The sequence below is a fragment of the Xenia sp. Carnegie-2017 genome, unplaced genomic scaffold (assembly GCF_021976095.1).
Source record: "Xenia sp. Carnegie-2017 unplaced genomic scaffold, XeniaSp_v1 HiC_scaffold_3, whole genome shotgun sequence".
Classification (NCBI taxonomy): domain Eukaryota; kingdom Metazoa; phylum Cnidaria; class Anthozoa; order Malacalcyonacea; family Xeniidae; genus Xenia; species Xenia sp. Carnegie-2017.
This window is the reverse complement of record NW_025813493.1, coordinates 7,728,427-7,752,399: the sequence shown is the minus strand read 5'-3', so window position 1 is coordinate 7,752,399 and position 23,973 is coordinate 7,728,427. Positions and strand designations below refer to the sequence as shown.

General features: G+C 33.8%; 2 protein-coding genes across 4 annotated transcripts; one reads left to right on the top strand and one right to left on the bottom strand.

The window, feature by feature from the left end:
- Positions 1-130: 130 nt before the first annotated feature.
- Positions 131-4,394, bottom strand: LOC124454114. The gene is made up of 4 exons (XM_047004922.1): positions 4,248-4,394; positions 2,877-3,109; positions 2,075-2,327; positions 131-800 (listed from the first exon to the last, which is right to left on the bottom strand). The coding sequence occupies exons 1-4, from the start codon at positions 4,351-4,353 to the stop codon at positions 421-423; spliced, it is 972 nt and encodes a 323-aa protein (XP_046860878.1). The 5' UTR covers positions 4,354-4,394; the 3' UTR covers positions 131-420.
- A 2,371-nt stretch (positions 4,395-6,765) lies between these two features.
- LOC124454113 (probable inactive 1-aminocyclopropane-1-carboxylate synthase-like protein 2) lies at positions 6,766-23,529 on the top strand. Of its 3 annotated transcripts, none has more exons than XM_047004918.1 (14): positions 6,766-6,975; positions 8,618-8,677; positions 9,753-9,817; positions 11,526-11,595; positions 14,025-14,091; positions 14,226-14,323; positions 14,936-15,013; positions 15,914-16,014; positions 18,142-18,231; positions 19,186-19,231; positions 19,950-20,060; positions 20,343-20,373; positions 21,216-21,512; positions 23,260-23,529. In XM_047004918.1, the coding sequence occupies exons 1-14, from the start codon at positions 6,838-6,840 to the stop codon at positions 23,322-23,324; spliced, it is 1,317 nt and encodes a 438-aa protein (XP_046860874.1). In that variant the 5' UTR covers positions 6,766-6,837; the 3' UTR covers positions 23,325-23,529. The 3 variants fall into 3 exon arrangements, with proteins under 3 accessions (XP_046860874.1, XP_046860875.1, XP_046860877.1); XM_047004919.1 differs by lacking the exon at positions 6,766-6,975 and adding an exon at positions 7,862-7,999; XM_047004921.1 differs by lacking the exon at positions 6,766-6,975 and adding an exon at positions 8,446-8,464.
- Positions 23,530-23,973: the final 444 nt, after the last annotated feature.

Genomic DNA, 23,973 nt, shown 5'->3' with positions numbered 1-23,973 from the left:
AATATCAGTTAGTGCATGCGCGAGACGAGACCAAATGTTTAGCGTTAGCACCTGCTTAAGTCAGCAAGCCAGTGCAAAAACGAAAAACATCTTTTATTCCTTTCATGAAATAACAATAATGCAAAACAGATAAATTTAAATAGAATGTTTTAATGATTGCTTTGCAGATTCTATTTAATTTACTTAATTTGTTTGAGCACACGTCGAATTACACATTATTGTTTTTATTTTATAATTTATCATGCTTTATATTATTGTATATCTAAATTTTAGGTATGCATTTTTTGGCAAATACAAACCTTGTTAATTAAGTAATTATTTCCCACTATTTTCTTAGTTCAACAAAGTTTTGGAAAATGTCAACTAAAGATTGATACGATGTTGAATTAATGCTGAATTGATAAAGTCGGGCTGTATTCACTAGCGAACCCATAAATTAAGGGAATAATCTGAAGGAGGAATGTAATTTGCATCTTTTCCAAAATCATAATAGGGTAATGTTCCGCCAAATCTTGCTGAATTCTCCTCAGTGATCCCAATTCCATGATCAGCTCTGCTACAGCTTGAACCTCCACCACCAATCATCAAGACAGCACCATCACCTGAACTCCAATTACACCAAAATCCAACATAACTGCTATTTTGAATGTTGCTGCTGCAACTGCTCTGTTCAAATCCTGCTGTGGTTTTGTACTGACCTCCATAAACAACCGGACAACTTCCACGACAATCATCATTGTTCCAAACGTTTCCATTTCTCCAATTACCGTAACTTGTAATTTTAGATCGAAAAGATTGACCTGAATGGAATTAAATGTAAATTTATATGCAGCGGTAACCAATTCAAAAGCAACTAGTGGTGATTTTTCATAAGAATAATACGTGGCAAATTATTGCTTGTAGAAACGTTCTTATTAGCATACAAAGAAATATAATATGTTGCTGTGTTTGTACAGGCATGTGCAAACCGAGGAAACCTTCGAGAGAATTCAAGAGCAGATCAGTGTATGCCCGATAGCGAAAGTTGAGGGTTTCACATGCTCAAGAGTCTCAAAAACGTCTCCATAGACAAACAACAAAAAGTATTTATCTCATAAAAAAAAAAACAACATGTAAAACAGATAAATTTCAAAAAATGTTTAAGAGTTGTATTTTTGCAATCAACGTATCCATGAATTGTCATAATTGTTGAAAAACAGCAAGAAAGACTTTCCTACGTGTGAGCAGAGCGTATAATAATGTTTTTAACTGCAAACGTAAAAACTTGCCCATGACGTTCTCCATTTTTTGTAATGATTCAACAACACATAACAAGTCATTGTGTCTAATTGAAAATGGTGTGAAAAGGACTGATAATTAAGAGCTATCAACAATAAATGGCATTCAAATTTTTTAAAAACAATTGCCTGTTGACAATTCATTCTTTATTGAAGTTGTCTGTAAAATCACAAAGTAAAAAGATCCAACAAAGAAAGCTGGTGTTGATTGCAAAATAATCTAATTAGTTTTCATTACATTTTAGTATGAGTATTCAAAGCCTGACCAATTTACTGTGGATTACATACACAAACGATGGAAAGAAGGACATGGTATTAGGAGGAATTTTTGACATTACTCAATGTCTAACCAGATATAAAAAATCATAGATGAGCTTCTGATGTTTCATACGTTGAGATGACTGAGTATAAAATTGCCTTTATCTTGTGTTAGTGAACAGATGACATAAAAAAACGCTGTGTTTTGTTTTTCTCCATTCCTTATTATTTCAGTTACACCAGTAAAAAAAACCAATGTGCATGTAATACACAGTAGTAATTTTAGCAAGTAGCAATTTCTTGCTGGCAAGAGGGGCAGAACTTCGCTTACGATAATAACTTTACCAACTATTCAAAATTTTAAATTATAATGGATCTAGTTTTAATTAATTGACTAGCTCTTACTTTACTGTTTGTTGAAATCTATTCTTAAAGAAAATTCGCTGCTGATATTTCTCACAAAAAATTCAATACATTTTATTGCCAATTTTTGCCTTACAGAAACAAAAGTGGTATATTGTAAATGGACATTGAGATACCTTGAAGGCAGTTTGATGTTGTCTGCAGTAATGCAACGTTGTTAATATCATCGCTTCTTGTTATCTTAAATTCGTTTCCTTTCAAATTCCAAAATGCTTCAGATATCATATCGTAATTGTCAGATGGATCGTTCACTTTCCCCTGAGGTGTCATTTTATCATACCAAAACCATCCGTTGCTCATCATCCAGTTTTTGGAATCGTTGTTTGAAAAACGGGCGACGAGAGTCCAACTTTTCGATAATTTTTCTACCTAAAGAACATTGTTTTATGCTCTTTAAACAAAGAAACTTTTGAAATGTTCATTTTAAATTTGAGAGAAAATTTTAGTTCCAGAACAAAAATGCACGCAAAACTGTCATATCTTTTTAATTTCGCTCCTAAATATCAATAGTAACCTCCTTACATGCTATCGTTTTTTTACGTATATCTCACTTGTTCTCATCCGTAAATATAGTTCCTGTCACCTGTCCAATTCTTATTAATCATAACTATAACTTAAACTATTAAAGTATCTGTTTACAACAAAACTACCTTAAAGACAAGATTTCCTTAATCTATTGGGCAGAAACAGCAGAAAAACCTCATCAGTTATTAAAGGTACCTCTCAGTTGAATGAATTGCATAGAATAAAGATTTGACTGTAAAGATTTTGCAGTTCTTGGAAAAATATCAAATTTCCAATCATCTTCTTTGCTGATTTCATTCTTCTTTAACTCTTGTCTCGAGCAAGTAAGCGTGGAAATGCATTTTGAAAGTTGCATGCAATCAAAAAACATTGTCAAAATTGCTAAGTTCTTACCGTCTTAGGAGGATGAAGACCGTGATACAATGCCCATTTTCCTTTGGTGTTCATTGTGTTACTTTTTTTGGTGTATGTGGTGTTACTAGTTTGGCAATTTATCTCATTTTCATTGGCAACATCAAGATAGTTAAACCCAACACATGGCTTTTGTTGAACACATTTTAATGAGCACTCGATGCGACTGTGAACGACATGACTTGAAAGCATATCTTTTGGTGTTAGAACATCCCCTTTACAATAAATAATAGAGATGTATGTATCTTTAATATAATTGGCTTTATAACTGTGGTTTACAATTTATTTCATTTTTAAATTGATCTATATGTAAATAATGCAGCTTTAATGCCTTTGTTGATGTCGTCGTGCTTTTGATTGTCAGTTTCCATTTGTCGACCACGGTATTTTGGGGATGTAACCATAATAAAACTTCCTTTTCCAATAGCCCTTGTTACATGATTAATTCTTTGCATAATAGCTAACAGTTTACTGCGAGTTTGCTCCTTTTGCTAGTACATATAGCTACATAGAGAAATACATCACTGAAAAACACATCTCAATGAGCCATTGAAATCATGGTGTTTAAGACAAAATGCGATGCACAAGGATTGAAAATAAGTCTATTTTGTAACTGCATTTGCAAGCAAGTACACTTTGATTTTAAAAGTAATAAAACCCATCGAAACGATCGAAACCCATCAAATATTATTATTCAGGCATGAGTACACTGCAGCCTTTACCGGCTTCAACAAAAACATATGGAGACTGGAGAGAGACTAGCCTTTTCATATATATGATCTTGGATTTGTAAACTTGTCTAGTTTGATTGCTTTGATCACACTATACTTAAATTGAAATTCCAAGCAAACTGTTAAGAAAACAACTGCGCAAATATCATCAGTATAAGTGATTCAACTCAGATAAATTGCAATTAGTTTCTCGACAACATCTCTTTCATCTTCTTGTAATTTTAATTTGCTCTCGCTAATGAATAATAAACGTAAGCTCAGACTCTGACCACTTCGGTTAAATGGGCTGGAAACTTTTTTGTCAGTAGAGAGGTATTTTGAAATTTAAATAACCAGTAAAAATACCAAGTACTGGCATTATTAACAGTAGGAAAGACAATTAAATGTAACCTATCAAAAACAACCTTGAAAGTATAATTACAGAATAACAATAAACATTCTCAAGTATGAAAACAAAAAATTGATACTCTAAAGCCTAGCTTTGAAACAATTTGGAAAAGCATTTTTCGTGTAAACATTCAAATGTATAGTATAATATTTGTAGACACTAATTTAAGCACAAATGGTTTTAGTAGCAACATTGAACGTGAAGATCATTTTTCTTTTTGAACAGCGTTCATACCGTTATCTCTTATTTTCCTGAAAACACGTTGAGAACGTTTGCTCTCCTCATACGTTGCATTGGAAGCAGCAATTGTAAGAAAAAAAGCAAAAAGGTGCACGACCATCTTTCATGAAGAACAACAGCACTTTGGGAAATTCTGCAATACTACAGTAATATAGCTACTGCATCTTAGAATATATTATACTTGTAGCTACAGCTGTGTTTATTTTGATATAAATGTATTCAATATAAAATGAACAACGCACGTTTGAATATACATTACTCATGGCGATTTAATAAAGTTGATTTGGTTCAATTTTTAACCTATGTAAACTCTTAGCAAATGTTGCTTGTTAAAACAATGCTTGAAAATTTTTTCATATCTGTTTAAAACTAGAGGTTTCTTTGAACTTGAAACTTTCTCGTTAGTTACTATCCTTGAAATTATAAGACACGTGAGGAACGTTGTCGTTGCTACGCTACGTAGCTAGCTACGTGATTCTTACTATAATTGGAAAATTTGTCGTGTAAGACAAATTGCTGTGTGTAAATAATGCATTATTGCCTCAAAAAATAAAGAAGAAAATAAAATAAAGATCGGTGTGGGTTGAGTGAAAATCGAGGTAAATTTGCCCTATTTCTTTTTCAGAAAATACTCTTGACTTTTTTCTTTTTCTGAATCTCTGCAGCTTTTGATTTTTCAATAAAAACAACAACACTTTCATCGACACTTTCTTTTTCCGTGTTGACAGACGACATTTCCGTTGCCAAGCAAAAATCTACTTGTTTGGTTTTCGATCAACTTGCTATATTGTAATGAAAATTTTTCAGGCAGGCGGCAAAGTTCGACAAATTCATGTTTTACAGCAGGGGGATTGTTTGTATGTATTCTTTCAAAAATGAAAATTTGTGTATTTTACAAAAAGCACCCTTTCGTGAGCACCCTTCCTTTATGGAGCAAGCTTTAATAATATGATGTTTTATTATAAGGCAAGCGTCACTTCCGGGTAAATGACGCGCTTTTATTGGCTTAGAAACATTTTTTCCATTATTTCCAGTAATCGACCACGGTCCAAAATGCGTAATTTCACAGTCAAATCACTGTATAGGGAATATACAGTAGGTCCACTTCGTGTGCAATTTGCTGCTGTATATTTAATTAGATTACTGGCTGCCGTTAGCCATTTCATCATTCCTATTCGTCAAAAAAAGTAATTGACTGGCTGCCACTATGGTAATCACATGGGTAATAAGATATGCGTGGCACAAAAAAATTCAATGGAGTGGCCCTACTGTATATTCACTATACTGTGATCAAATGTAAACAAACTTCGTAATGCAAAACAGCAAAACGCAAAATAAACGTAACAAAAAACCATTTACGAAACGAAGGTGATTCGAAGGAAAAACTCTTGGAAAACAGTTTAACTATCCAGACGATACAATTTGAAACGATTTATTTTTTATGGACGAAAATTAGTAAAGTGAAAGTCAACCGGTAAAAAACAGCAAAACAGCAAAGACGAGAAAGTAATCAAGCTTCGTTTCAGGTCTAATAATGCCATATAATAAACCTTTTAAGAACTTCGCTTTCTCGGCATTTACGGAGAAATATCGGACCGAAGTTTTTTTGTGTAATCTCGCCCTACGGGCTCGGTCTGTGCAAAAAGACCTCGGTCCGATATTTCTCCGTAAAGACCTCGCGCTCGATTAATAAGGGCTTAGTACACACGTGGATGAACATATCATTGAGGATATTAGCTACAAACCTCGTGCAGATTATAATACTTGCTTTTGTGTTATTGACGAATTGAAACTCATCTAGTCGACAGAAATATTACTTTATGGAGCTAGATGGATAATTAAATCACAAAACAAAAATTTGATTGAGCCACATGTTTCCAAAAACTGTTTTGAAAATCGCAAATGAAGGACAAAAATAATCTCTTAATAGTTCTTAAAAGAACTGTTTATAACAAGAACATTAATGCAACAATGCTAAAAGAACTGTTTTACTGCTAGAAGAAACGACGCATTTCGGCAAACTACTCCTCAGGTGTAAACGTCTGTTAAATGATTATCATTCCTGTTTTGAGCGTCATCTTTCTTGTCATTATAAATATCAGCGTATCTTAAATTTTCATTTCCGTCAAATTTGGCTTTAAAAAATTTTCAGGCTTTTCTATTACAGGTAGGCTTCCATTTATTATAGCTGTTCAATGCTGTTTTATTACATAGATTTCCACAAGATTTGATCGAATCTTTGATAAGATTGTACAGAAAACCGTACAGGCCAAGCAGCTGGTTTTAACACTTTTCATAACGCTTCCATTATCTTTGCTTTTTGTAAAGAAGCTCTTACTTTCTATTTGAGCTTAGAAATGAAGTCAGGCTTCTCGTATAATTAAACAAAAATTAGAAAAAATACATATTTTTGGCGATGTCTCCACATGATTAGATACAGCTGTTTAAATTGCATTTTAATCCTTCTTTGTGTTCCTATACACACACGTTTTTATATCACAATGAATAAACGTAGATAGCCTTCTTTTACATATATCGTTTGCCATAAGTAGTGCTATAGTTACCTTTCATAAACTATCTCACGATGACCTCTAAAAGCAAAAAAATAAAATTGGCTGCACTTTCAGAAAGAGGTTGGCGATTTAAATATCATGGCTCAGCTTTGGTTGAACTCTTTATGAAATACTCCAGTAATTCGTATTCTCGAAATAACAACGAGAAGGTAGGATATTTTAAGAGACTTAATCATAAACATTAACTGAGTTGATTCACGATCACATAAAAACAGATGATACATTTTTAAAGTTTTCTGTGAAATCATACAGAAATTTTGTGGCTACCTTTTTTGTTTTTGGATACTCGTATTTTGGCGGAGCCTGCAGGCAAGTTCGGCGAGGCTAAGTAAAATTTTTAACATTAGTACTATTTATTGTTTTTTTTTCAGTCAGTTTTTACATACCAAAATAGTTGTATAGCATGAACAAACTTGCCGACTAGCTATGCCCTATATATATTTGATATAGCTTCAGACAACCGTATTTATTTGATGCAACAGCTAGTAGCAACGTAAAAGACGCTTTACTATATTTTTACCTCCCTTTCAGAGCAACTCCAATTCTTCCTTTACCTATCTTTTGAAGCGGGTGAAAAGCCCCAATTACCCATTTTCTTTTTGGCGCTTCCCAAGACATAATCATTGAACGGTCCACGAAATATAATTATACAAATTGTTATAGGGGGGTTAATTAACTACTTTTAATGCTTTAAAAAGATGCACGCCGGGCGGAGTCATATGTAATATATTGGCCGCAGTACCAAGGTTGCTGTTTTTAGGTTGGCTTTTTCAAGGCTGATTTGGTCGATTTTTTCGGCCTTTATCGTTTTACCTCGTAAAAAAATTTGTGTCGTTACTCAATAAAACCAGGGCATAAAAGCACTCTTATATTTGATCTATTTGTCACTATTTTATTTTACCAACAAGTGCAAGCCAGTACCACGGTACCACGGCTGCCTGCCTGCAGTCTCCACGGGGGAGGGAGAGAAAATTAAGGCACGTGCCAAACCGTCAAGGCCACGTGCCAAACCAAGGCCACAAGCAAACGCTCTTTCACAAAATGGCGGATGGTAAGAGCACTTCATGTGACGTCTCTGAAAGATGTTTAACGTACAAAAATGTTGACTTTCTTCTGCTCCATTACATGATTCGATATATAAGAAACAAATATGATGAAAAAGACAATCCTCAAGTAAAGTTATTGTTATTGTTAGATAAAATGCAGTTGTATTCAATTGACCAATTACTATTTTAATTGATCGACATTGTACTCTGTTGGTGATTTGACACAAATTTTGCATCTACGTAAAATGGTTCTGTCTGATTGAAACCAATGCAATTCGTGGTATTTCAATCAAATGAAATGGCTAAATGTAAATGCTTGACTCAGTTAAAAGTGCATTTTCAAGAAAAAGCCAGCTGTATAAGTTGGTCTTAACTGCACGTGGCTTGCAAACCTATAACCGCATAGCACAGTCATTGGTCAAGACAATGCTATGTTGCTATAGTTGTAGAACATGAAAAAACCCATCTCTCAAGAGGTGTATTTTGAATACATAAGTTACTTTTATTTTGAAATGTACACACCTTATCAATCAAAGCTGATTTCCATGAAACCCATGCTTGAACGCTGTGTATGTGAACAAATTTGAACAATGTACGTTATGAAGTACGTATGATATGAATTTTTCAGACTATAGAAGGTGGAAATCACAAAACTTAGATTAGTAAAATGGTTTTTATTTTAAGATTGCTCAAAGTGTTCAAGTTCCCTAGTGCTTGTTTTAATAAAGTATGATATTTATTTCAGGGCATTATCAACATGGGTACAAGTGAAAACAAGATAATAGCTGACTTGGTATCTGCAAAGGTATTCATGATCGGATCATTTATCAACATTTTTATATCTTATGAAAGATTGTTATATGCAGTGGTGATCTTACACTTTAATGGACAATTGAAGCAATTGTCTCATGAACCTGAAAAATTCAGGTGACTTCCTGTTGAGTCAATTCATGAGACAATTGCTTAAATTGTCCATTAATCATATCTTCATTTAATTTTATATCTTGCTATCTCATATGTACATAGTAAGCTTGTGTGCCACATTTCTACAATAATGGTTGTTTTACATCTATATGCACAAAAGCAACCATATTCTTAAATCATTTTGATTTCCACGAGACACTATATGCAGTTCTAAGAGCTACAGGTTTGGCTTCCCTTGACAGAAGTGTATAAGCCATGTCATACATTGCCCTAATAGAGAGTGAAATTTAGATTATGTTCTTTTATATTTGATTTTGGATTTCAAATTCCTTACATAAAATGTATTAGTTTTAATGGGATGTTTTAATGAGAAAGGAAGATGTTTCAGAAAGTTAAAGCGATTGCTTCATGAATATGAATTCCGATTGTTTGCTGATGGCTTTGGAATTGCTTGATAAAATTCTTTAAAAATTGTTTACAATAAAACATTGCACTAACAGCCAATTAGCAAAATGTCATCTTAATTTTTCTTTTTGTTTGAATGCAATTATAAAATTATATCTCTCTTTATTTAGAAATAAAAGATGTTCACTGTGTTTGCACAGGCTTATGCAAACCGAGGAGACCTTTGGAAGAACTCGAGAGCAGATCAGTGCAAGCCCGAGACCGAAGGTTGAGGGTTACACCAGCTTGAGAGTTCTCACAAACGTCTCCAAGGTTTGCATGAGCCAGTGCAAACACAAAAAACATCTTTTATTTCTTTTATAAAATATCAATAATGCAAAACAAACAAAATGTTTTAATATTCTTCTAAAATGTATTCATGATTAATATGCAAATTCTCTTTGATTGATTGATTTGATTGGTTGAGCTCAGATCCTTTTGCACAGGCTATTGCAAACACAGCTCTTGACCAATCAGTGCATGCATTTAATTGTGTTTATTTTATAATTTAGCTTAATGAATGTAACACATTTAAAGAAGAACATTCACATTATGGTGATTTTAAGGGGATGAAAAGGTGACTTTGGATAGGAAATTTTATGCGTAGTTAGTGAGAGAATGTATATTTATGGCCTATTCTATCCTAAATCAAATTTCACATATTATATAGAAAATTGAATTGCTTTTCTCACCACAAGTTTTGCACTTGAATCAACATTTAAATACTCACCACAAGTTTTGCACTTGAATAAACATTTAAATTCTCACCACAAGTTTTGCACTTGAATCAACATTTAAATTCTCACCACAAGGTTTGCACTTGAATAAACATTTAAATTCTCACCACAAGTTTTGCACTTGAATCAACATTTAAATTCTCACCACAAGTTTTGCACTTGAATCAACATTTAAATTCTCACCACAAGGTTTGCACTTGAATAAACATTTAAATTCTCACCACAAGTTTTGCACTTGAATCAACATTTAAATTCTCACCACAAGGTTTGCACTTGAATAAACATTTAAATTCTCACCACAAGTTTTGCACTTGAATCAACATTTAAATTCTCACCACAAGTTTTGCACTTGAATCAACATTTAAATTCTCACCACAAGGTTTGCACTTGAATAAACATTTAAATTCTCACCACAAGTTTTGCACTTGAATCAACATTTAAATTCTCACCACAAGGTTTGCACTTGAATAAACATTTAAATTCTCACCACAAGTTTTGCACTTGAATCAACATTTAAATTCTCACCACAAGTTTTGCACTTGAATCAACATTTAAATTCTCACCACAAGGTTTGCACTTGAATAAACATTTAAATTCTCACCACAAGGTTTGCACTTGAATAAACATTTAAATTCTCACCACAAGTTTTGCACTTGAATAAACATTTAAATTCTCACCACAAGGTTTGCACTTGAATAAACATTGAAATTCTCACCACAAGGTTTGCACTTGAATGTACATTTAAATTCTCACCACAAGTTTTGCACTTGAATAAACATTTAAATTCTCACCACAAGTTTTGCATTTGAATAAACATTTAAATTCTCACCACAAGGTTTGCACTTTAATAAACATTGAAATTCTCACATAAAGTTTGCACTTGAATGTACATTTAAATTCTCACCACAAGGTTTGCACTTGAATAAACATTTAAAATGATGATGAAGATTTCAGCAGAGCTTCGCGTATTTGCCTTTATTTAATATTTGGTTGGAAGTTGTCAGACAATGTGATTCCTAATACATCAGGATGTACTTATTCTATAGATATTTTAATCTTTGTTTTATAACCTGCAGTAAGCATAAAACTTTTTCTACCATCAAGTTTGGCTTGCTTTCATGTTAATATAAAAGTGTGGCAAAGTGTTGTAACTCCTTTTGATGAACTCCTTAAGAACTTAATGTCTTTGTTTAATGGCCTTTTGATTGAAAATATGTTCATTGGCATACGTACATGTTTGATTATAATCATCGCCATAGTATGCAAGGGGTGTGACAGCCAACACCCCACCCATACTGCTCGGCAGCTAAGGTTAATCAGGCATTATTTGCTGAGTACAATAACTTATTGCTAGATCACACTTAAGATTGGAAATTCACAGATTGCCTCCCTAAAAATGTTAGTCAGCACGCTCATAATTATAGTAAAATTAAATTTAATGAGATAAACCTGTTGACCCAAAAGCATGAACATTTGCCGCAATAACAATGACATGCTGTTGTAAAAGTAATTTTGAATTTATGAGAATTATAATTATGTTTTTTTTAGATTTCGCACAAGTTTGGCGGCATTTTTCGAGCGCTACATGAAACCATTGGAACGAATTGATCCTAATCATGTATGTATAGCGAGTGCATGCAGACTTTTTAAAGTTGCCACAGTTGAGAAATTGATCCTAATCATGTATGTATAGCGAGTGCATGCAGACCTTTTAAAGTTGCCACAGTTGAGAAATTGATCCTAATCATGTATGTATAGCGAATGCATGCAGACCTTATAAAGTTGCCACAGTTGAGAAATTGATCCTAATCATGTATGTATAGCGAATGCATGCAGACTTTTAAAATTTTGCCACAGTTGAGAAATTGATCCTAATCATGGATGTATAGCGAATGCATGCAGACTTTTTAAAATTGCCACAGTTGAGAAATTGATCCTAATCATGTATGTATAGCGAATGCATGCAGACTTTTTAAAGTTGCCACAGTTGAGAAATTGATCCTAATCATGTATGTATAGCGAGTGCATGCAGACTTTTTAAAGTTGCCACAGTTGAGAAATTGATCCTAATCAATGTATGTATAGCGAGTACCTGCAGACTTTTTAAAGTTGCCACAGTTGAGAAATTGATCCTAATCATGTATGTATAGCGAGTGCATGCAGACTTTTTAAAGTTGCCACAGTTGAGAAATTGATCCTAATCATGTATGTATAGCGAGTGCATACAGACTTTTTAAAGTTGCCACAGTTGAGAAATTGATCCTAATCAATGTATGTATAGCGAGTACCTGCAGACTTTTTAAAGTTGCCACAGTTGAGAAATTGATCCTAATCATGTATGTATAGCGAGTGCATGCAGACTTTTTAAAGTTGCCACAGTTGAGAAATTGATCCTAATCATGTATGTATAGCGAGTGCATGCAGACTTTTTAAAGTTGCCACAGTTGAGAAATTGATCCTAATTATGTATGTATAGCGAATGCATGCAGAATTTTTAAAATTGCCACAGTTGAGAAATTGATCCTAATTATGTATGTATAGCGAATGCATGCAGAATTTTTAAAATTGCCACAGTTGAGAAATTGATCCTAATCATGTATGTATAGCGAATGCATGCAGACTTTTTAAAGTTGCCACAGTTGAGAAATTGAAGCTACCAAACTTTCCATGTTTGTTTTGATGGGATGAACTTTTGGGTCTTGGTTTACAAAATATAAAAATTTTATAAAATTTGATTTTAGAGTAAGTCCGCCTCTTGGATGCGTAAACTTGGGTTATTTTCTATTTTAACTCAAAGCTTGCATGACCGTTTTCGTGCAGGAATGACTTCATGCACATGCATTTTTGCAAAGTGTTCCTACTCTTTCCATACTTTTGTTCAATAAAACTTATGTCTGTAGCTATGACTGTATAGCTATTTAGGTCGGTTGCACAAGGAGCACATGATGGGAGTTATTGACACCCTCAGCTTTTGTGAATCATGTACAAAATATGATCCATAAATGAATTGATGGGGCACGAAGAAAGTCTGTCGTGTTAAAATTTTAGGCTTCTTTGTGAAATAGAGACACGACGAAAGTCGGTCTCTTAATGTAGAGCTGTTCAGTTTTTTCGAGGCTTGTCTCCTCTGTTTGGACATACACTTATGCAGTCATGCTTATATATATGCAGTAATGTTTAATGTTTAAAAAGTTACCTCAAGCTTTCTGACGTCTATACAAGCATAGGGAAACATGTAATTTATGAATTTGAGCTATTTGTTTTATGGGTTTGCAACTAGCATTTAATAAAGTATCCCCGCTAATTTATACTGTAATTCCTGTAGGCATATTACTAATAACTGTTATTGTTTTGTTGATGAATATCTTTGATTTTTCATGTCTTGGACTGATTCTAGTCCTTTAAAAGCAAGTGCTTCTTGTGCTTCTAGTGCTTCTTTGGTTAAAACTGTCTGTGCTTCCATTTTAAAAACAGTCATTTAACATATTGTGCAAAGGACAGAGTTGTGGAAATTCATTTTTCGTATTCTTTATGTAGATAACAGTTTTTAACGGTGCTGCTTCTTTGGTTAAAACTGTTTGTGCTTCCATTTTAAGAAATAGTCATTTAACATACTGTGCAAAGTACAGAGTTGTGGAAATTCATTTTCGTATTCTTTATGTAGATAACAGTTTTAACGGTGCTGCTTCTTTGGTTAAAACTGTTTGTGCTTCCATTTTAAGAAACAGTCATTTAACATACTGTGCAAAGTACAGAGTTGTGGAAATTCATTTTTCGTATTCTTTATGTAGATAACTGTTTTTAACGGTGCTGCTTCTTTGGTTAAAACTGTTTGTGCTTCCATTTTAAAAAACAGTCATTTAACATATTGTGCAAAGGACAGAGTTGTGGAAATTCATTTTTCGTATTCTTTATGTAGATAACAGTTTTTAACGGTGCTGCTTCTTTGGTTAAAACTGTTTGTGCTTCCATTTTAAGAAACAGTCATTTAACATACTGTGCAAAGTACAGAGTTGTGGAAATTCATTTTTCGTATTCTTTATGTAGATAACTGTTTTTAACGGTGCTGCTTCTTTGGTTAAAACTGTTTGTGCTTCCATTTGCGATCGAAAAGGTTGGCATTACGTAGCAAATACTTTAGTTTGCTTATATTTGTCATATAAAGTCTGTCAGTGTGTATTGTTTGTGACTAACAGAATTTCAGTTATTACAGTGTTAGACGTAAAGTATTATAATTGTTCATTTTAGAGGCGATTCTTATTCCTACGCCTTACTATGGAGGATTTGATGAAGATGTTTGCCTTGAAAATGAAATTGTACTATTTCCTGTTTATTTGTCAAGTGAGGTAACAAATTTATACGTATAATAAACCCCTTGTTAAGTCTTCTTATGTAACTGCCTATTGTTTCCTAACGACAAAACTGAGGTCAAATACAGGAATTTCTTGTTCACTCACATATTTAAGTCAAATACATATTCGTTTTTCTGCATTTCAATTTCTGTTTCAATTTTATTTCATCTCTTTTTGTTGAAAATGTCACTAAACACCCCATAACCTTCCTACTTATTGGACATAGGCGTATTAGGGGGGAGGCGGAGTGGGGCGGGTGGTCACAGCACCCTCAAAATCTTACGCAGACAAAGGCAGTCAGGCATTATTTGCAGAAAAGTTGTGTAAATTAGGTCGTTTAAGATTCAAAATGTATGAACCGCCTCCTTAAAAAAATGTTGGCCCTTAATCCCATGTTATTGCACTCCATTAAATTTTCATGAAGATTCTTGGTAAGAACATCTACGTATATTGAAGGTAGCAGTTCAAGTTTGTAGAATTTGAAAGTAATCAATGTGCCCCAAAGATCTTTTAGAAATGTACTTCGTATGTACATGGCCCTTCAAATATTGGGGAAATGATTATGACGTAAATTTTTTGAATCATCTTTGCAATTATCTTCTGTAGCCTGATCCCGAGACTAAAATGCCATTTGAACTTACAATGGATGACTTGGAAAATGCTCTTGCTAAGGCAAAGAAGCAGGTAATTGTTCAACTTACGTAATAAAAGGATTTGCCATCCTATGCCGTGCATATGGTAAAGAGGTCTGGTCTTATACTACGAGTAACTTAAAAACTACATATTACTTTTGAAAAATTAGTCTTATACTACGAGTAACTTAAAAACTAAATTTTACTTTTGAAAAGTTAGTCTTATACTACGAGTAACTTAAAAACTAAATTTTACTTTTGAAAAGTTAGTCTTATACTACGAGTAACTTAAAAACTACATATTACTTTTGAAAAGTTAGTCTTATACGACGAGTAACTTAAAAACTACATATTACTTTTGAAAAGTTAGTCTTATACTACGAGTAACTTAAAAACTAAATTTTACTTTTGAAAAGTTAGTCTTATACTACGAGTAACTTAAAAACTACATATTACTTTTGAAAAGTTAGTCTTATACGACGAGTAACTTAAAAACTACATATTACTTTTGAAAAGTTAGTCTTATACTACGAGTAACTTAAAAACTAAATTTTACTTTTGAAAAGTTAGTCTTATACTACGAGTAACTTAAAAACTACATATTACTTTTGAAAAGTTAGTCTTATACGACGAGTAACTTAAAAACTACATATTACTTTTGAAAAGTTAGTCTTATACTACGAGTAACTTAAAAACTACATATTGCTTTTGAAAAGTTAGTCTTATACTACGAGTAACTTAAAAACTAAATTTTACTTTTGAAAAGTTAGTCTTATACTACGAGTAACTTAAAAACTACATATTACTTTTTAAAAGTTAGTCTTATACTACGAGTAACTTAAAAACTACATATTACTTTTGAAAAGTTAATGCTATTGTCAATTTATCATGACAAAGATATTGTTTGGGGACAATTATTTCACCGATCACCAAACGTTTGCTTTGATTTTAGGGTCTCACCGTTCGTGGACTTCTCATTTGCAATCCCAACAATCCTTTGGGTACTGTGTACACAGAAAAACAAGTTCTAGCTTGTCTCGAATTTACACAGCGGTAAAGAAAATTCTTATTGATTTTCAATGGTGCACAGAAATTAGTAGTGTATTGAGTAACTCAAGCCTATCGTGCAACCCAATGTAAAACAAACGGCACTCTACGAAAACATTCGTCTCCCTTAGCTTTAAGATATGTTTTCTTGTTTTGTATGGACCCAGTCACTGTAATATGTTTTCTCATTTCGTGTTTTTGAATTGTTATTTGTATTGTTGTTGTGTATTGTTGTATTGTTATTGTTTTATTGTCGTATTGTTATTGTTTTTCTTGTATTATTGTTGTATTGTTATTCATGTATTGTTTTTTGTATTGTTCTGTAGTTGTATTGTATCGTTATTTTATACGTTGTATTGTTTTCTCCTTTTGTATTGATTTTTTTCTTGTTTTGCGTGGACTAAGTCCTTATGATGTATTTTCTAGTTTTGCATGTCTTAGCACAGAATAAGAACATACAGAAGGGTCACTCGTGTCGGAACCTTTGATGTTTTTATCCTCGCGTATGTCGTGCCCGCGCACGGTGGCCACCATTATTCCAGCCAGATGACTAGGGTTTTTGACTTTTTCCAAACCTTTAAAATGATCCGAAGTCATTTCTTAAGTCAAAAAATACTAGAATTCATTATTAAATATTGACGTCATGTAATTTTAATGGTTGGAAACAAGTGAGAAATCCTAATCATCCGGCTGGAATAATGGCCGATATGAGGACACGTTGTACACCTGAGTGACCCTTCTGTATAATCATTATTCTGTGGTCTTATTGTCTGTGATACTTATGTCGTCGTATTTTAAATGGACTCTGTCCCAGTGCTATGTTCTTTTAAGTAATTTACATTTAGTTTCTGCGATGTGATAATGTAATGTATGTGGTCTTGTTTTAAATGGACTCGGTCCCAGTGCTATGTTCTTTTAAGTAATTTGCATTTAGTTTCTGCGATGTGATATTGTAATGTATATGGTCTGTTTTAAATGGACTCGGTCCCAGTGCTATGTTCTTTTAAGTAATTTGCATTTAGTTTCTGCGATGTGATAATGTAATGTATGTGGTCTTGTTTTAAATGGACTCAGTCCCAGTGCTATGTTCTTTTAAGTAATTTACATTTAGTTTCTGCGATGTGATTATGTAATGTATGTGGTCTTGTTTTAAATGGACTCGGTCCCAGTGCTATGTTCTTTTAAGTAATTTACATTTAGTTTCTGCGATGTGATTATGTAATGTATGTGGTCTTGTTTTAAATGGACTCGGTCCCAGTGCTATGTTCTTTTAAGTAACTTGCATTTAGTTTCTGCGATGTGATATTGTAATGTATGTGGTCTTGTTTTAAATGGACTCGGTCCCAGTGCTATGTTCTTTTAAGTAACTTGCATTTAGTTTCTGCGATGTGATACTAGGGAGTTTTAGCAAGAGTACGACTACGAGAACGAGTACGAAATTTGACCGTGTAAGGGAATGGCACGAGCAAGTTTGTTGTCGTTGTCGCTTCGTCAAAATTTTGCTTTAGTTGTAAAAAACAGAACGAGCCTTTTTATTGTGTAAAACACCGACGTTTGCGAAGCAGCTACGGCTCTATTTGTCACCAATGATATCAAAGAATCGATAATACTGGTGTTGCAAGAATATAGGACTCTTTAGACTGAAAAATCTTCACTATTTTAAGTTTTATGTACGATATATTTGTACTATTTTATTGTTTGTTTACCTTTCACTTTGCGTACGAAATACATGAAAGTTTTGCAGGTCATATTTTCCTTTTTAATGTACATCTGCGCTCAAAAAGGGTTCTAAATTAAAGCCTGGATGCTCGAAAATAGTACTGTAAAATAATTTCTTACAGAATGAAGAAATATACCTACTTTCTTTGCTTAAAAAGACATCGTAGTCGCGACTACGAATTTTTTACAAAACATCGTACTCAGATTGATGACGGCTACGTGTCTTTGTTGTCGCAACAATGTTTTCGCGCCAAAATGACGTAAATCGTACTCGTAGTCGTACTCGTAGGCTCTGCTAAAACTCCCTAATGTAATGTATGTGGTACGTACTTGGTCTTGTGTAACTTAGAATCAATCCATTTCGTGATTCGTTTACTGTACGTATGTTAACACCATTTTGTATTTGTTATGTAGTCACTCCTTGCATCTTATTTCGGATGAACTTTACTGTTTGTCGATTTTCGAAGAAGGTGTTAATATGACGTCTGCAGTTTCTGTAAAAGGGTAGGCCATTCATTGCCTTGTGAATTATCAACTTTTTCGATGCTTGAGCTGATTTTTATCAAGATTTATTGAGTTACGATTTACAACCTCGGTATTATGTTATGCCTCACACTGAAAATATTGGTTACCAACACTCATGCTGTCTAAATACTTGAAGAGCTAAATAACTCACAATTAAAATATTTTTTCATTGTTCATCATACTACAAGCAACTACTGTAAACGCTATCCCGGGCTTTTATGTAATATTCATACGTACGTGACCGTCTTTTCATTGTTCATCATACTACAAGCAACTACTGTAAACGCTATCACGGGCTTTTATATAATATTCATACGTACGTGACCGTCTTTTCATTGTTCATCATACTACAAGCAACTACTGTAAACGCTATCCCGGGCTTTTATGTAATATTCATACGTACGTGACCGTCTTTTCATTGTTCATCATACTACAAGCAACTACTGTAAACGCTATCCCGGCTTTTATGTAATATTCATACGTACGTGACCGTCTTTTCATTGTTCATCATACTACAAGCAACTACTGTAAACGCTATCACGGGCTTTTATATAATATTCATACGTACGTGACCGTCTTTTCATTGTTCATCATACTACAAGCAACTACTGTAAACGCTATCACGGGCTTTTATGTAATATTCATACGTACGTGACCGTCTTTTCATTGTTCATCATACTACAAGCAACTACTGTAAACGCTATCACGGGCTTTTATGTAATATTCATACGTACGTGACCGATATTTTTTGCATTTGTGAGGGAAGACTTTTTTATGGTATTCGGCGAAGTACGAATTGCCTTTTTTTCTTAAATTCTCTCGTATTTAAGGTGCGATTCGACTTGCATTTCGTCTATGCGGTAAAACAAGTTTCAATTTTTTTCTAAAACTGTGCTATTTGATATAAAACTGCTATTGCTATTTTTGTTATAGATCTCTTGATCCTCATCGTTTGCATATCATTTGGGGATTTAGTAAGGTACAACGTTTTGTATTGGAAGCGGGGGAATGGGCTAAGCCCACACATTTCTTAGAAGGGGGTGGTGCACCCACTTTGCACTAAAATAGAAATATTTTAAAGGGAATGAGAATGTTAAAGAAAGAGAATGTTTGCTGATATTCTGTTTTGACTATAAAACGTATGTCTCTACAATGTAGCAGAGCGGACTTCTACGGAATCACGCAGGAACCTTTTGTAATTCTTCCATTTCATTAGTTGATTACATTTACGATTGGGCGACGGGCGTTGCTAAATTCAAAATGGCGTTTACTTAGGAACATGTTGTGGATTGGTACTCATAATTTTTAAAATATGCTCCCTCCCCACTTTTATGCTCCTTCTGTCCCCCCTGTAAACATGTGTTAGCTTAACTCGAATATTGCGTAAGTCGAAAAGGCAGAATGCTTGGCATCCAAATTTCAGATTATTTTTTCTTTTTCTTTTAAATGTCACTCTTTAAAACTTTTATACGTAAATCAATCATTTTTGCATTAATTTAAGCTATAAATTTAAGCTCAAACTGGACCGCTAGAAGTCGTTTTACCTTTTCCCACGAAACATTTTTCAATTCTTGCGCGCTGATGAATTTAGCAACGTTTTCCTAACTGTTAAGTTTTTTTTGTACGTCCGCTATGCAGCCTGGAAAGGCAAATGAACTTTTTGAATATGAACATGTTGAGTGTATTTCTGTTTTCAGGACTTTGGTCTCTCGGGAATCCGAGTTGCTGTCATGTATTCTCGGAATAAAGACATTTTGGCATCATTAACAAATATCGCAATATTTTATTCTACTCCCCTTTACATTCAGGTACGTACAGTACTTATGTTTTGTACCGTTGCACTTTTTGAAAATGTACACCCACACGTACGCATTGCGTACCTCTTCTTAACGTGGTACTCTTGACAACAAACTAAAAAAATATTTGTCACTTTGAAAATTAGTCAACAAATCACCCACATTGTCCAATACAAAATGATTGAGAACAGGTTTTTTACGTGGTAATCGGTGTTAGGTTAGGATACCATGTAGTAATAACGATCCTTCATTTTAATAAGGATCTCACGTGTTATTCCCATTCTTTTCCGATAGGAAATGCTCAATCATATGATATCAGATTATGGTGAGTAACTGTTTAGTTCTTCTTGCACCTTCATTTGCACATACGTAGCTACGTACTTTCTTCAAAATAACTGTCCTTGACGGTTTTGCAGTCTCTAAGTTCACCTAACTCTAAGCTTCTTTAATCCTAAGCTGCTTTAAATCTTGAGCTCGATTCTAAGCTCGTGAAATCGTATACTTAGATTCACATAATGTTAAGCTGGTGTAATCCTAAGTGCACCTAATTCTGAGCTCGTGCAATTCTAAGTTCGCATAATTTTAAGCTCGTGTTGTCCTAAGTTTATGAAATTCTAAGCTCTTGTAATCCAAAGTTCACCTTATTCTTAGCATGTATTATCCTAATTTCATCTAAGCTCGGCTATAATTCTAAGTTCACCTTATTCTTAGCATGTATTATCCTAATTCCACCTAACTCTCTATAATCCTAAGTTCACCTTTTTCTTAGCATGTATTATCCTAATTCCATCTAACTCTCTATAATCCTAAGTTCACCTTATTCTTAGCATGTATTATCCTAATTCCATCTAACTCTCTATAATCCTAAGTTCACCTTATTCTTAGCATGTATTATCCTAATTCCATCTAACTCTCTATAATCCTAAGTTCACCTTATTCTTAGCATGTATTGTCCTAATTTCATCTAAGCTCGGCTATAATCCTAAGTTCACCTTATTCTGAGCTCCTGTCATCATAATTTCATGTAATTCGTTTCTAAGTTGTGTTGTCTCATGTTCCCCCAAACAACTTAAAATAACGTAATTCTATGCTCGTGCTATCCTATTCTCACTTAAGTTCAATTGACTCTGTAATTCACTATCATGTGTTTTTGTTACCGTAAACTAGATTGGCTGGATAATGTCTTAATTCCAACAAATATAAAGCGACTTCGACAATGCCACGCTGTCGTCACAACGGCGTTGAAAACGCTAAATATACCTATGTTGCCTAGCTGCTCTGGTCTCTATATATGGATTGATCTACGTGAATATCTAAAACCATTGACTTTCGAAAGGGAGAAATACGTTGCCGAATTGATGATGGAGAATGGTGTTTACATAAATGCGGGCAGTTTGTTCAAATGTGTGGAACCTGGTTGGTTTCGGGTAGTTTTTGCTAGTGATCTTGGCATGATCAGGAAAGGTACGTGTTATAATGCGTGATCAGGAAAGGTACGTGTTATAATGCGTGATCAGGAAGGGTACGTGTTATAATGCGTGATCAGGAAAGGTACGTGTTATAATGCGTGATCAGGAAAGGTACGTGTTATAATGCGTGATCAGGAAAGGTACGTGTTATAATGCGTGATCAGGAAGGGTACGTGTTATAATGCGTGATCAGGAAAGGTACGTGTTATAATGCGTGATCAGGAAAGGTGCGTGTTATAATGCGTGATCAGGAAAGGTGCGTGTTATAATGCGTGATCAGGAAGGGTACGTGTTATAATGCGTGATCAGGAAGGGTACGTGTTATAATGCGTGATCAGGAAAGGTCCGTGTTATAATGCGTGATCAGGAAGGGTACGTGTTATAATGCGTGATCAGGAAGGGTACGTGTTATAATGCGTGATCAGGAAGGGTACGTGTTATAATGCGTGATCAGGAAAGGTACGTGTTATAATGCGTATAATCAAAAGAGCAACGCAAATAAGACTTACACGCCACTTTACTCATTCTCGGTCAGATTAAATGCATCTCTTCTCTTGCGATTCATTTCAGTGGTGGAGTATATTTAAATGTTTTTTTTTAAATCATACATAATGTTTCACTCTCAAATACACACGTTTAATTATACGTGTGTCAATCTAGCAACATGTTTAACACTTTGACTCGCACGTTGAACTTAAGTATCCATGATTTACTCGTGTCAATCTGGCAACATGTTTAACACTTTGACTCGCACGTTGAACTTAAGTATCCATGATTTACTCGTGGCAATCTGGCAACATGTTTAACACTTTGACTCGCACGTTGAACTTAAGTATCCATGATTTACCTCGAGAAAGGAAATGAAAAAGTGTTTCTATGTTTGGCGTGCAAAGATCTTAAATTAGAAATACGTTGTTCGCATGTAGGATACTATACTCAGTGGCGTCGCCTACTTGATATGTAGGTGGACAATATTCATATATGCATGTTTAAGTCTCTAAAAAAACAAGTGACATGAAAATACTATACTCAGTGGATACTATACTCAGTGGCGTCGCCGGCTTGATATGTAGGTGGACAATATTCATATATGCATGTTTAAGTCTCTAAAAACAAGTGACATAAAAATTACGTAGTGCAGAAAATTATGCAAATATGAATAAAATCGCCTTCGCTTATCGAGCTGGCGACGACACTGACCATACGTATGTATGTAGAGCACTTTCAATAAGGCCTTATTTTTACAAATCTTGAATTTTCTTTTGCGTTATTGTGGGATTATTATTATTTTAAGATAGCTATTCTTGATAGGATTTTAAATGAATTTTTATATTTTTTGATTCAAGATGTTAAAATTTCCTGCAGCTTCATTAAGTATTTTCTTTTGAATTTCATATAAGATGTGAAAATTTTCGGTCAGTATAGCTATTAGTTGGATTTTCACCGACCAATTAGGGCTCGCGTTTTGCTTATTTTATTTTATAAAAATTTTTCGTTGTTACTCAACACTCAATGTAGAAACAGTAGATTTTTAAAGAAATACAAATCATGCTAATGTGAAATTTACAAAAACCCAACAAAACTTTCCTGCTGGATGACTGCACTAGTGCATATCAAACGCAGAGCATAACGCTTTGGAGGTTTTTATCCTATGCACGATTTAAATGTGTGTTTATTGCTTGGTCAAAGTAATGTTAAATGTAGACCGTTCGTTAAAACGAGCTTTGTTTAATCTGTTACAGGAATTGGGAGAGTTCTGGAAACTTTAAAGAAAATACAAAACGATAATGTGAACTGTAAATTGTGAGGAGATATATAATTCAATTTGTTTCAAAACAAAGTAGCTAGAACCTGAGGTTTTAGTGCTTTAGTTTCAGTTTTATGTTATAAAAAATTACGACACTAACATTAATACTGAAATATGTCGTGGTTGTCATAATAATGTATGAGAAATATTACATTGTAGATGGTCGCATAAGATGAATTTTAATAAAACTTTTTTGTGAGAAAAATTTGGAAGAACACGAAAAAGCTTTGTTTAGTTCGTGCTCGGTTATAAATACTGTAAAAGGTAAAAAAAAACTTTTACTACAAAGTTTATAGAACAAATGATTTACTACAAAGTTTCTAGAACAAATGATTTACTACAAAGTTTCTAGAACAAATGATGTTGTGTTATTGAATTGATACAAACATTAAAAAGTTCGTGACTTTCGCATCACGACTTCAAAATCTTCATTTTATTGTTTTGTCTTCCCTGAGAAGAACAAACGATACGTTTTGCATTGTATTGTATTCATATCCTCATAAACGTTGAATTTCAGTTTTGAGACTAAAGTATGGAAAATGAAGTCATCCTATAGTCAATGGAAGAAGCAAAAATTTCAGTTTTGAGAATAAAGTAGGGAAAATTAAGTCATTCTATAGTCAATGGAAGAAGCAAACGTTTCAGTTTT

What these genes read in the sequence shown, in the direction of transcription:
- LOC124454113 (XM_047004918.1), top strand. Translation starts at nt 6,838, where the DNA reads ATGACCTCTAAAAGCAAAAAAATAAAATTGGCTGCACTTTCAGAAAGA. An exon ending in CTGACTTGGTATCTGCAAAG is followed by an intron (nt 8,678 to 9,752) that starts GTATTCATGATC and finishes TTTATAATTTAG; the next exon opens with CTTAATGAATGTAACACATT. An exon ending in TGTCTCGAATTTACACAGCG is followed by an intron (nt 16,015 to 18,141) that starts GTAAAGAAAATT and finishes TTTGTTATGTAG; the next exon opens with TCACTCCTTGCATCTTATTT.
- LOC124454114 (XM_047004922.1), bottom strand. Translation starts at nt 4,353, where the DNA reads ATGGTCGTGCACCTTTTTGCTTTTTTTCTTACAATTGCTGCTTCCAAT. An exon ending in GTCTTCATCCTCCTAAGACG is followed by an intron (nt 2,328 to 2,876) that starts GTAAGAACTTAG and finishes AATGTTCTTTAG; the next exon opens with GTAGAAAAATTATCGAAAAG. An exon ending in AACATCAAACTGCCTTCAAG is followed by an intron (nt 801 to 2,074) that starts GTATCTCAATGT and finishes AATTCCATTCAG; the next exon opens with GTCAATCTTTTCGATCTAAA.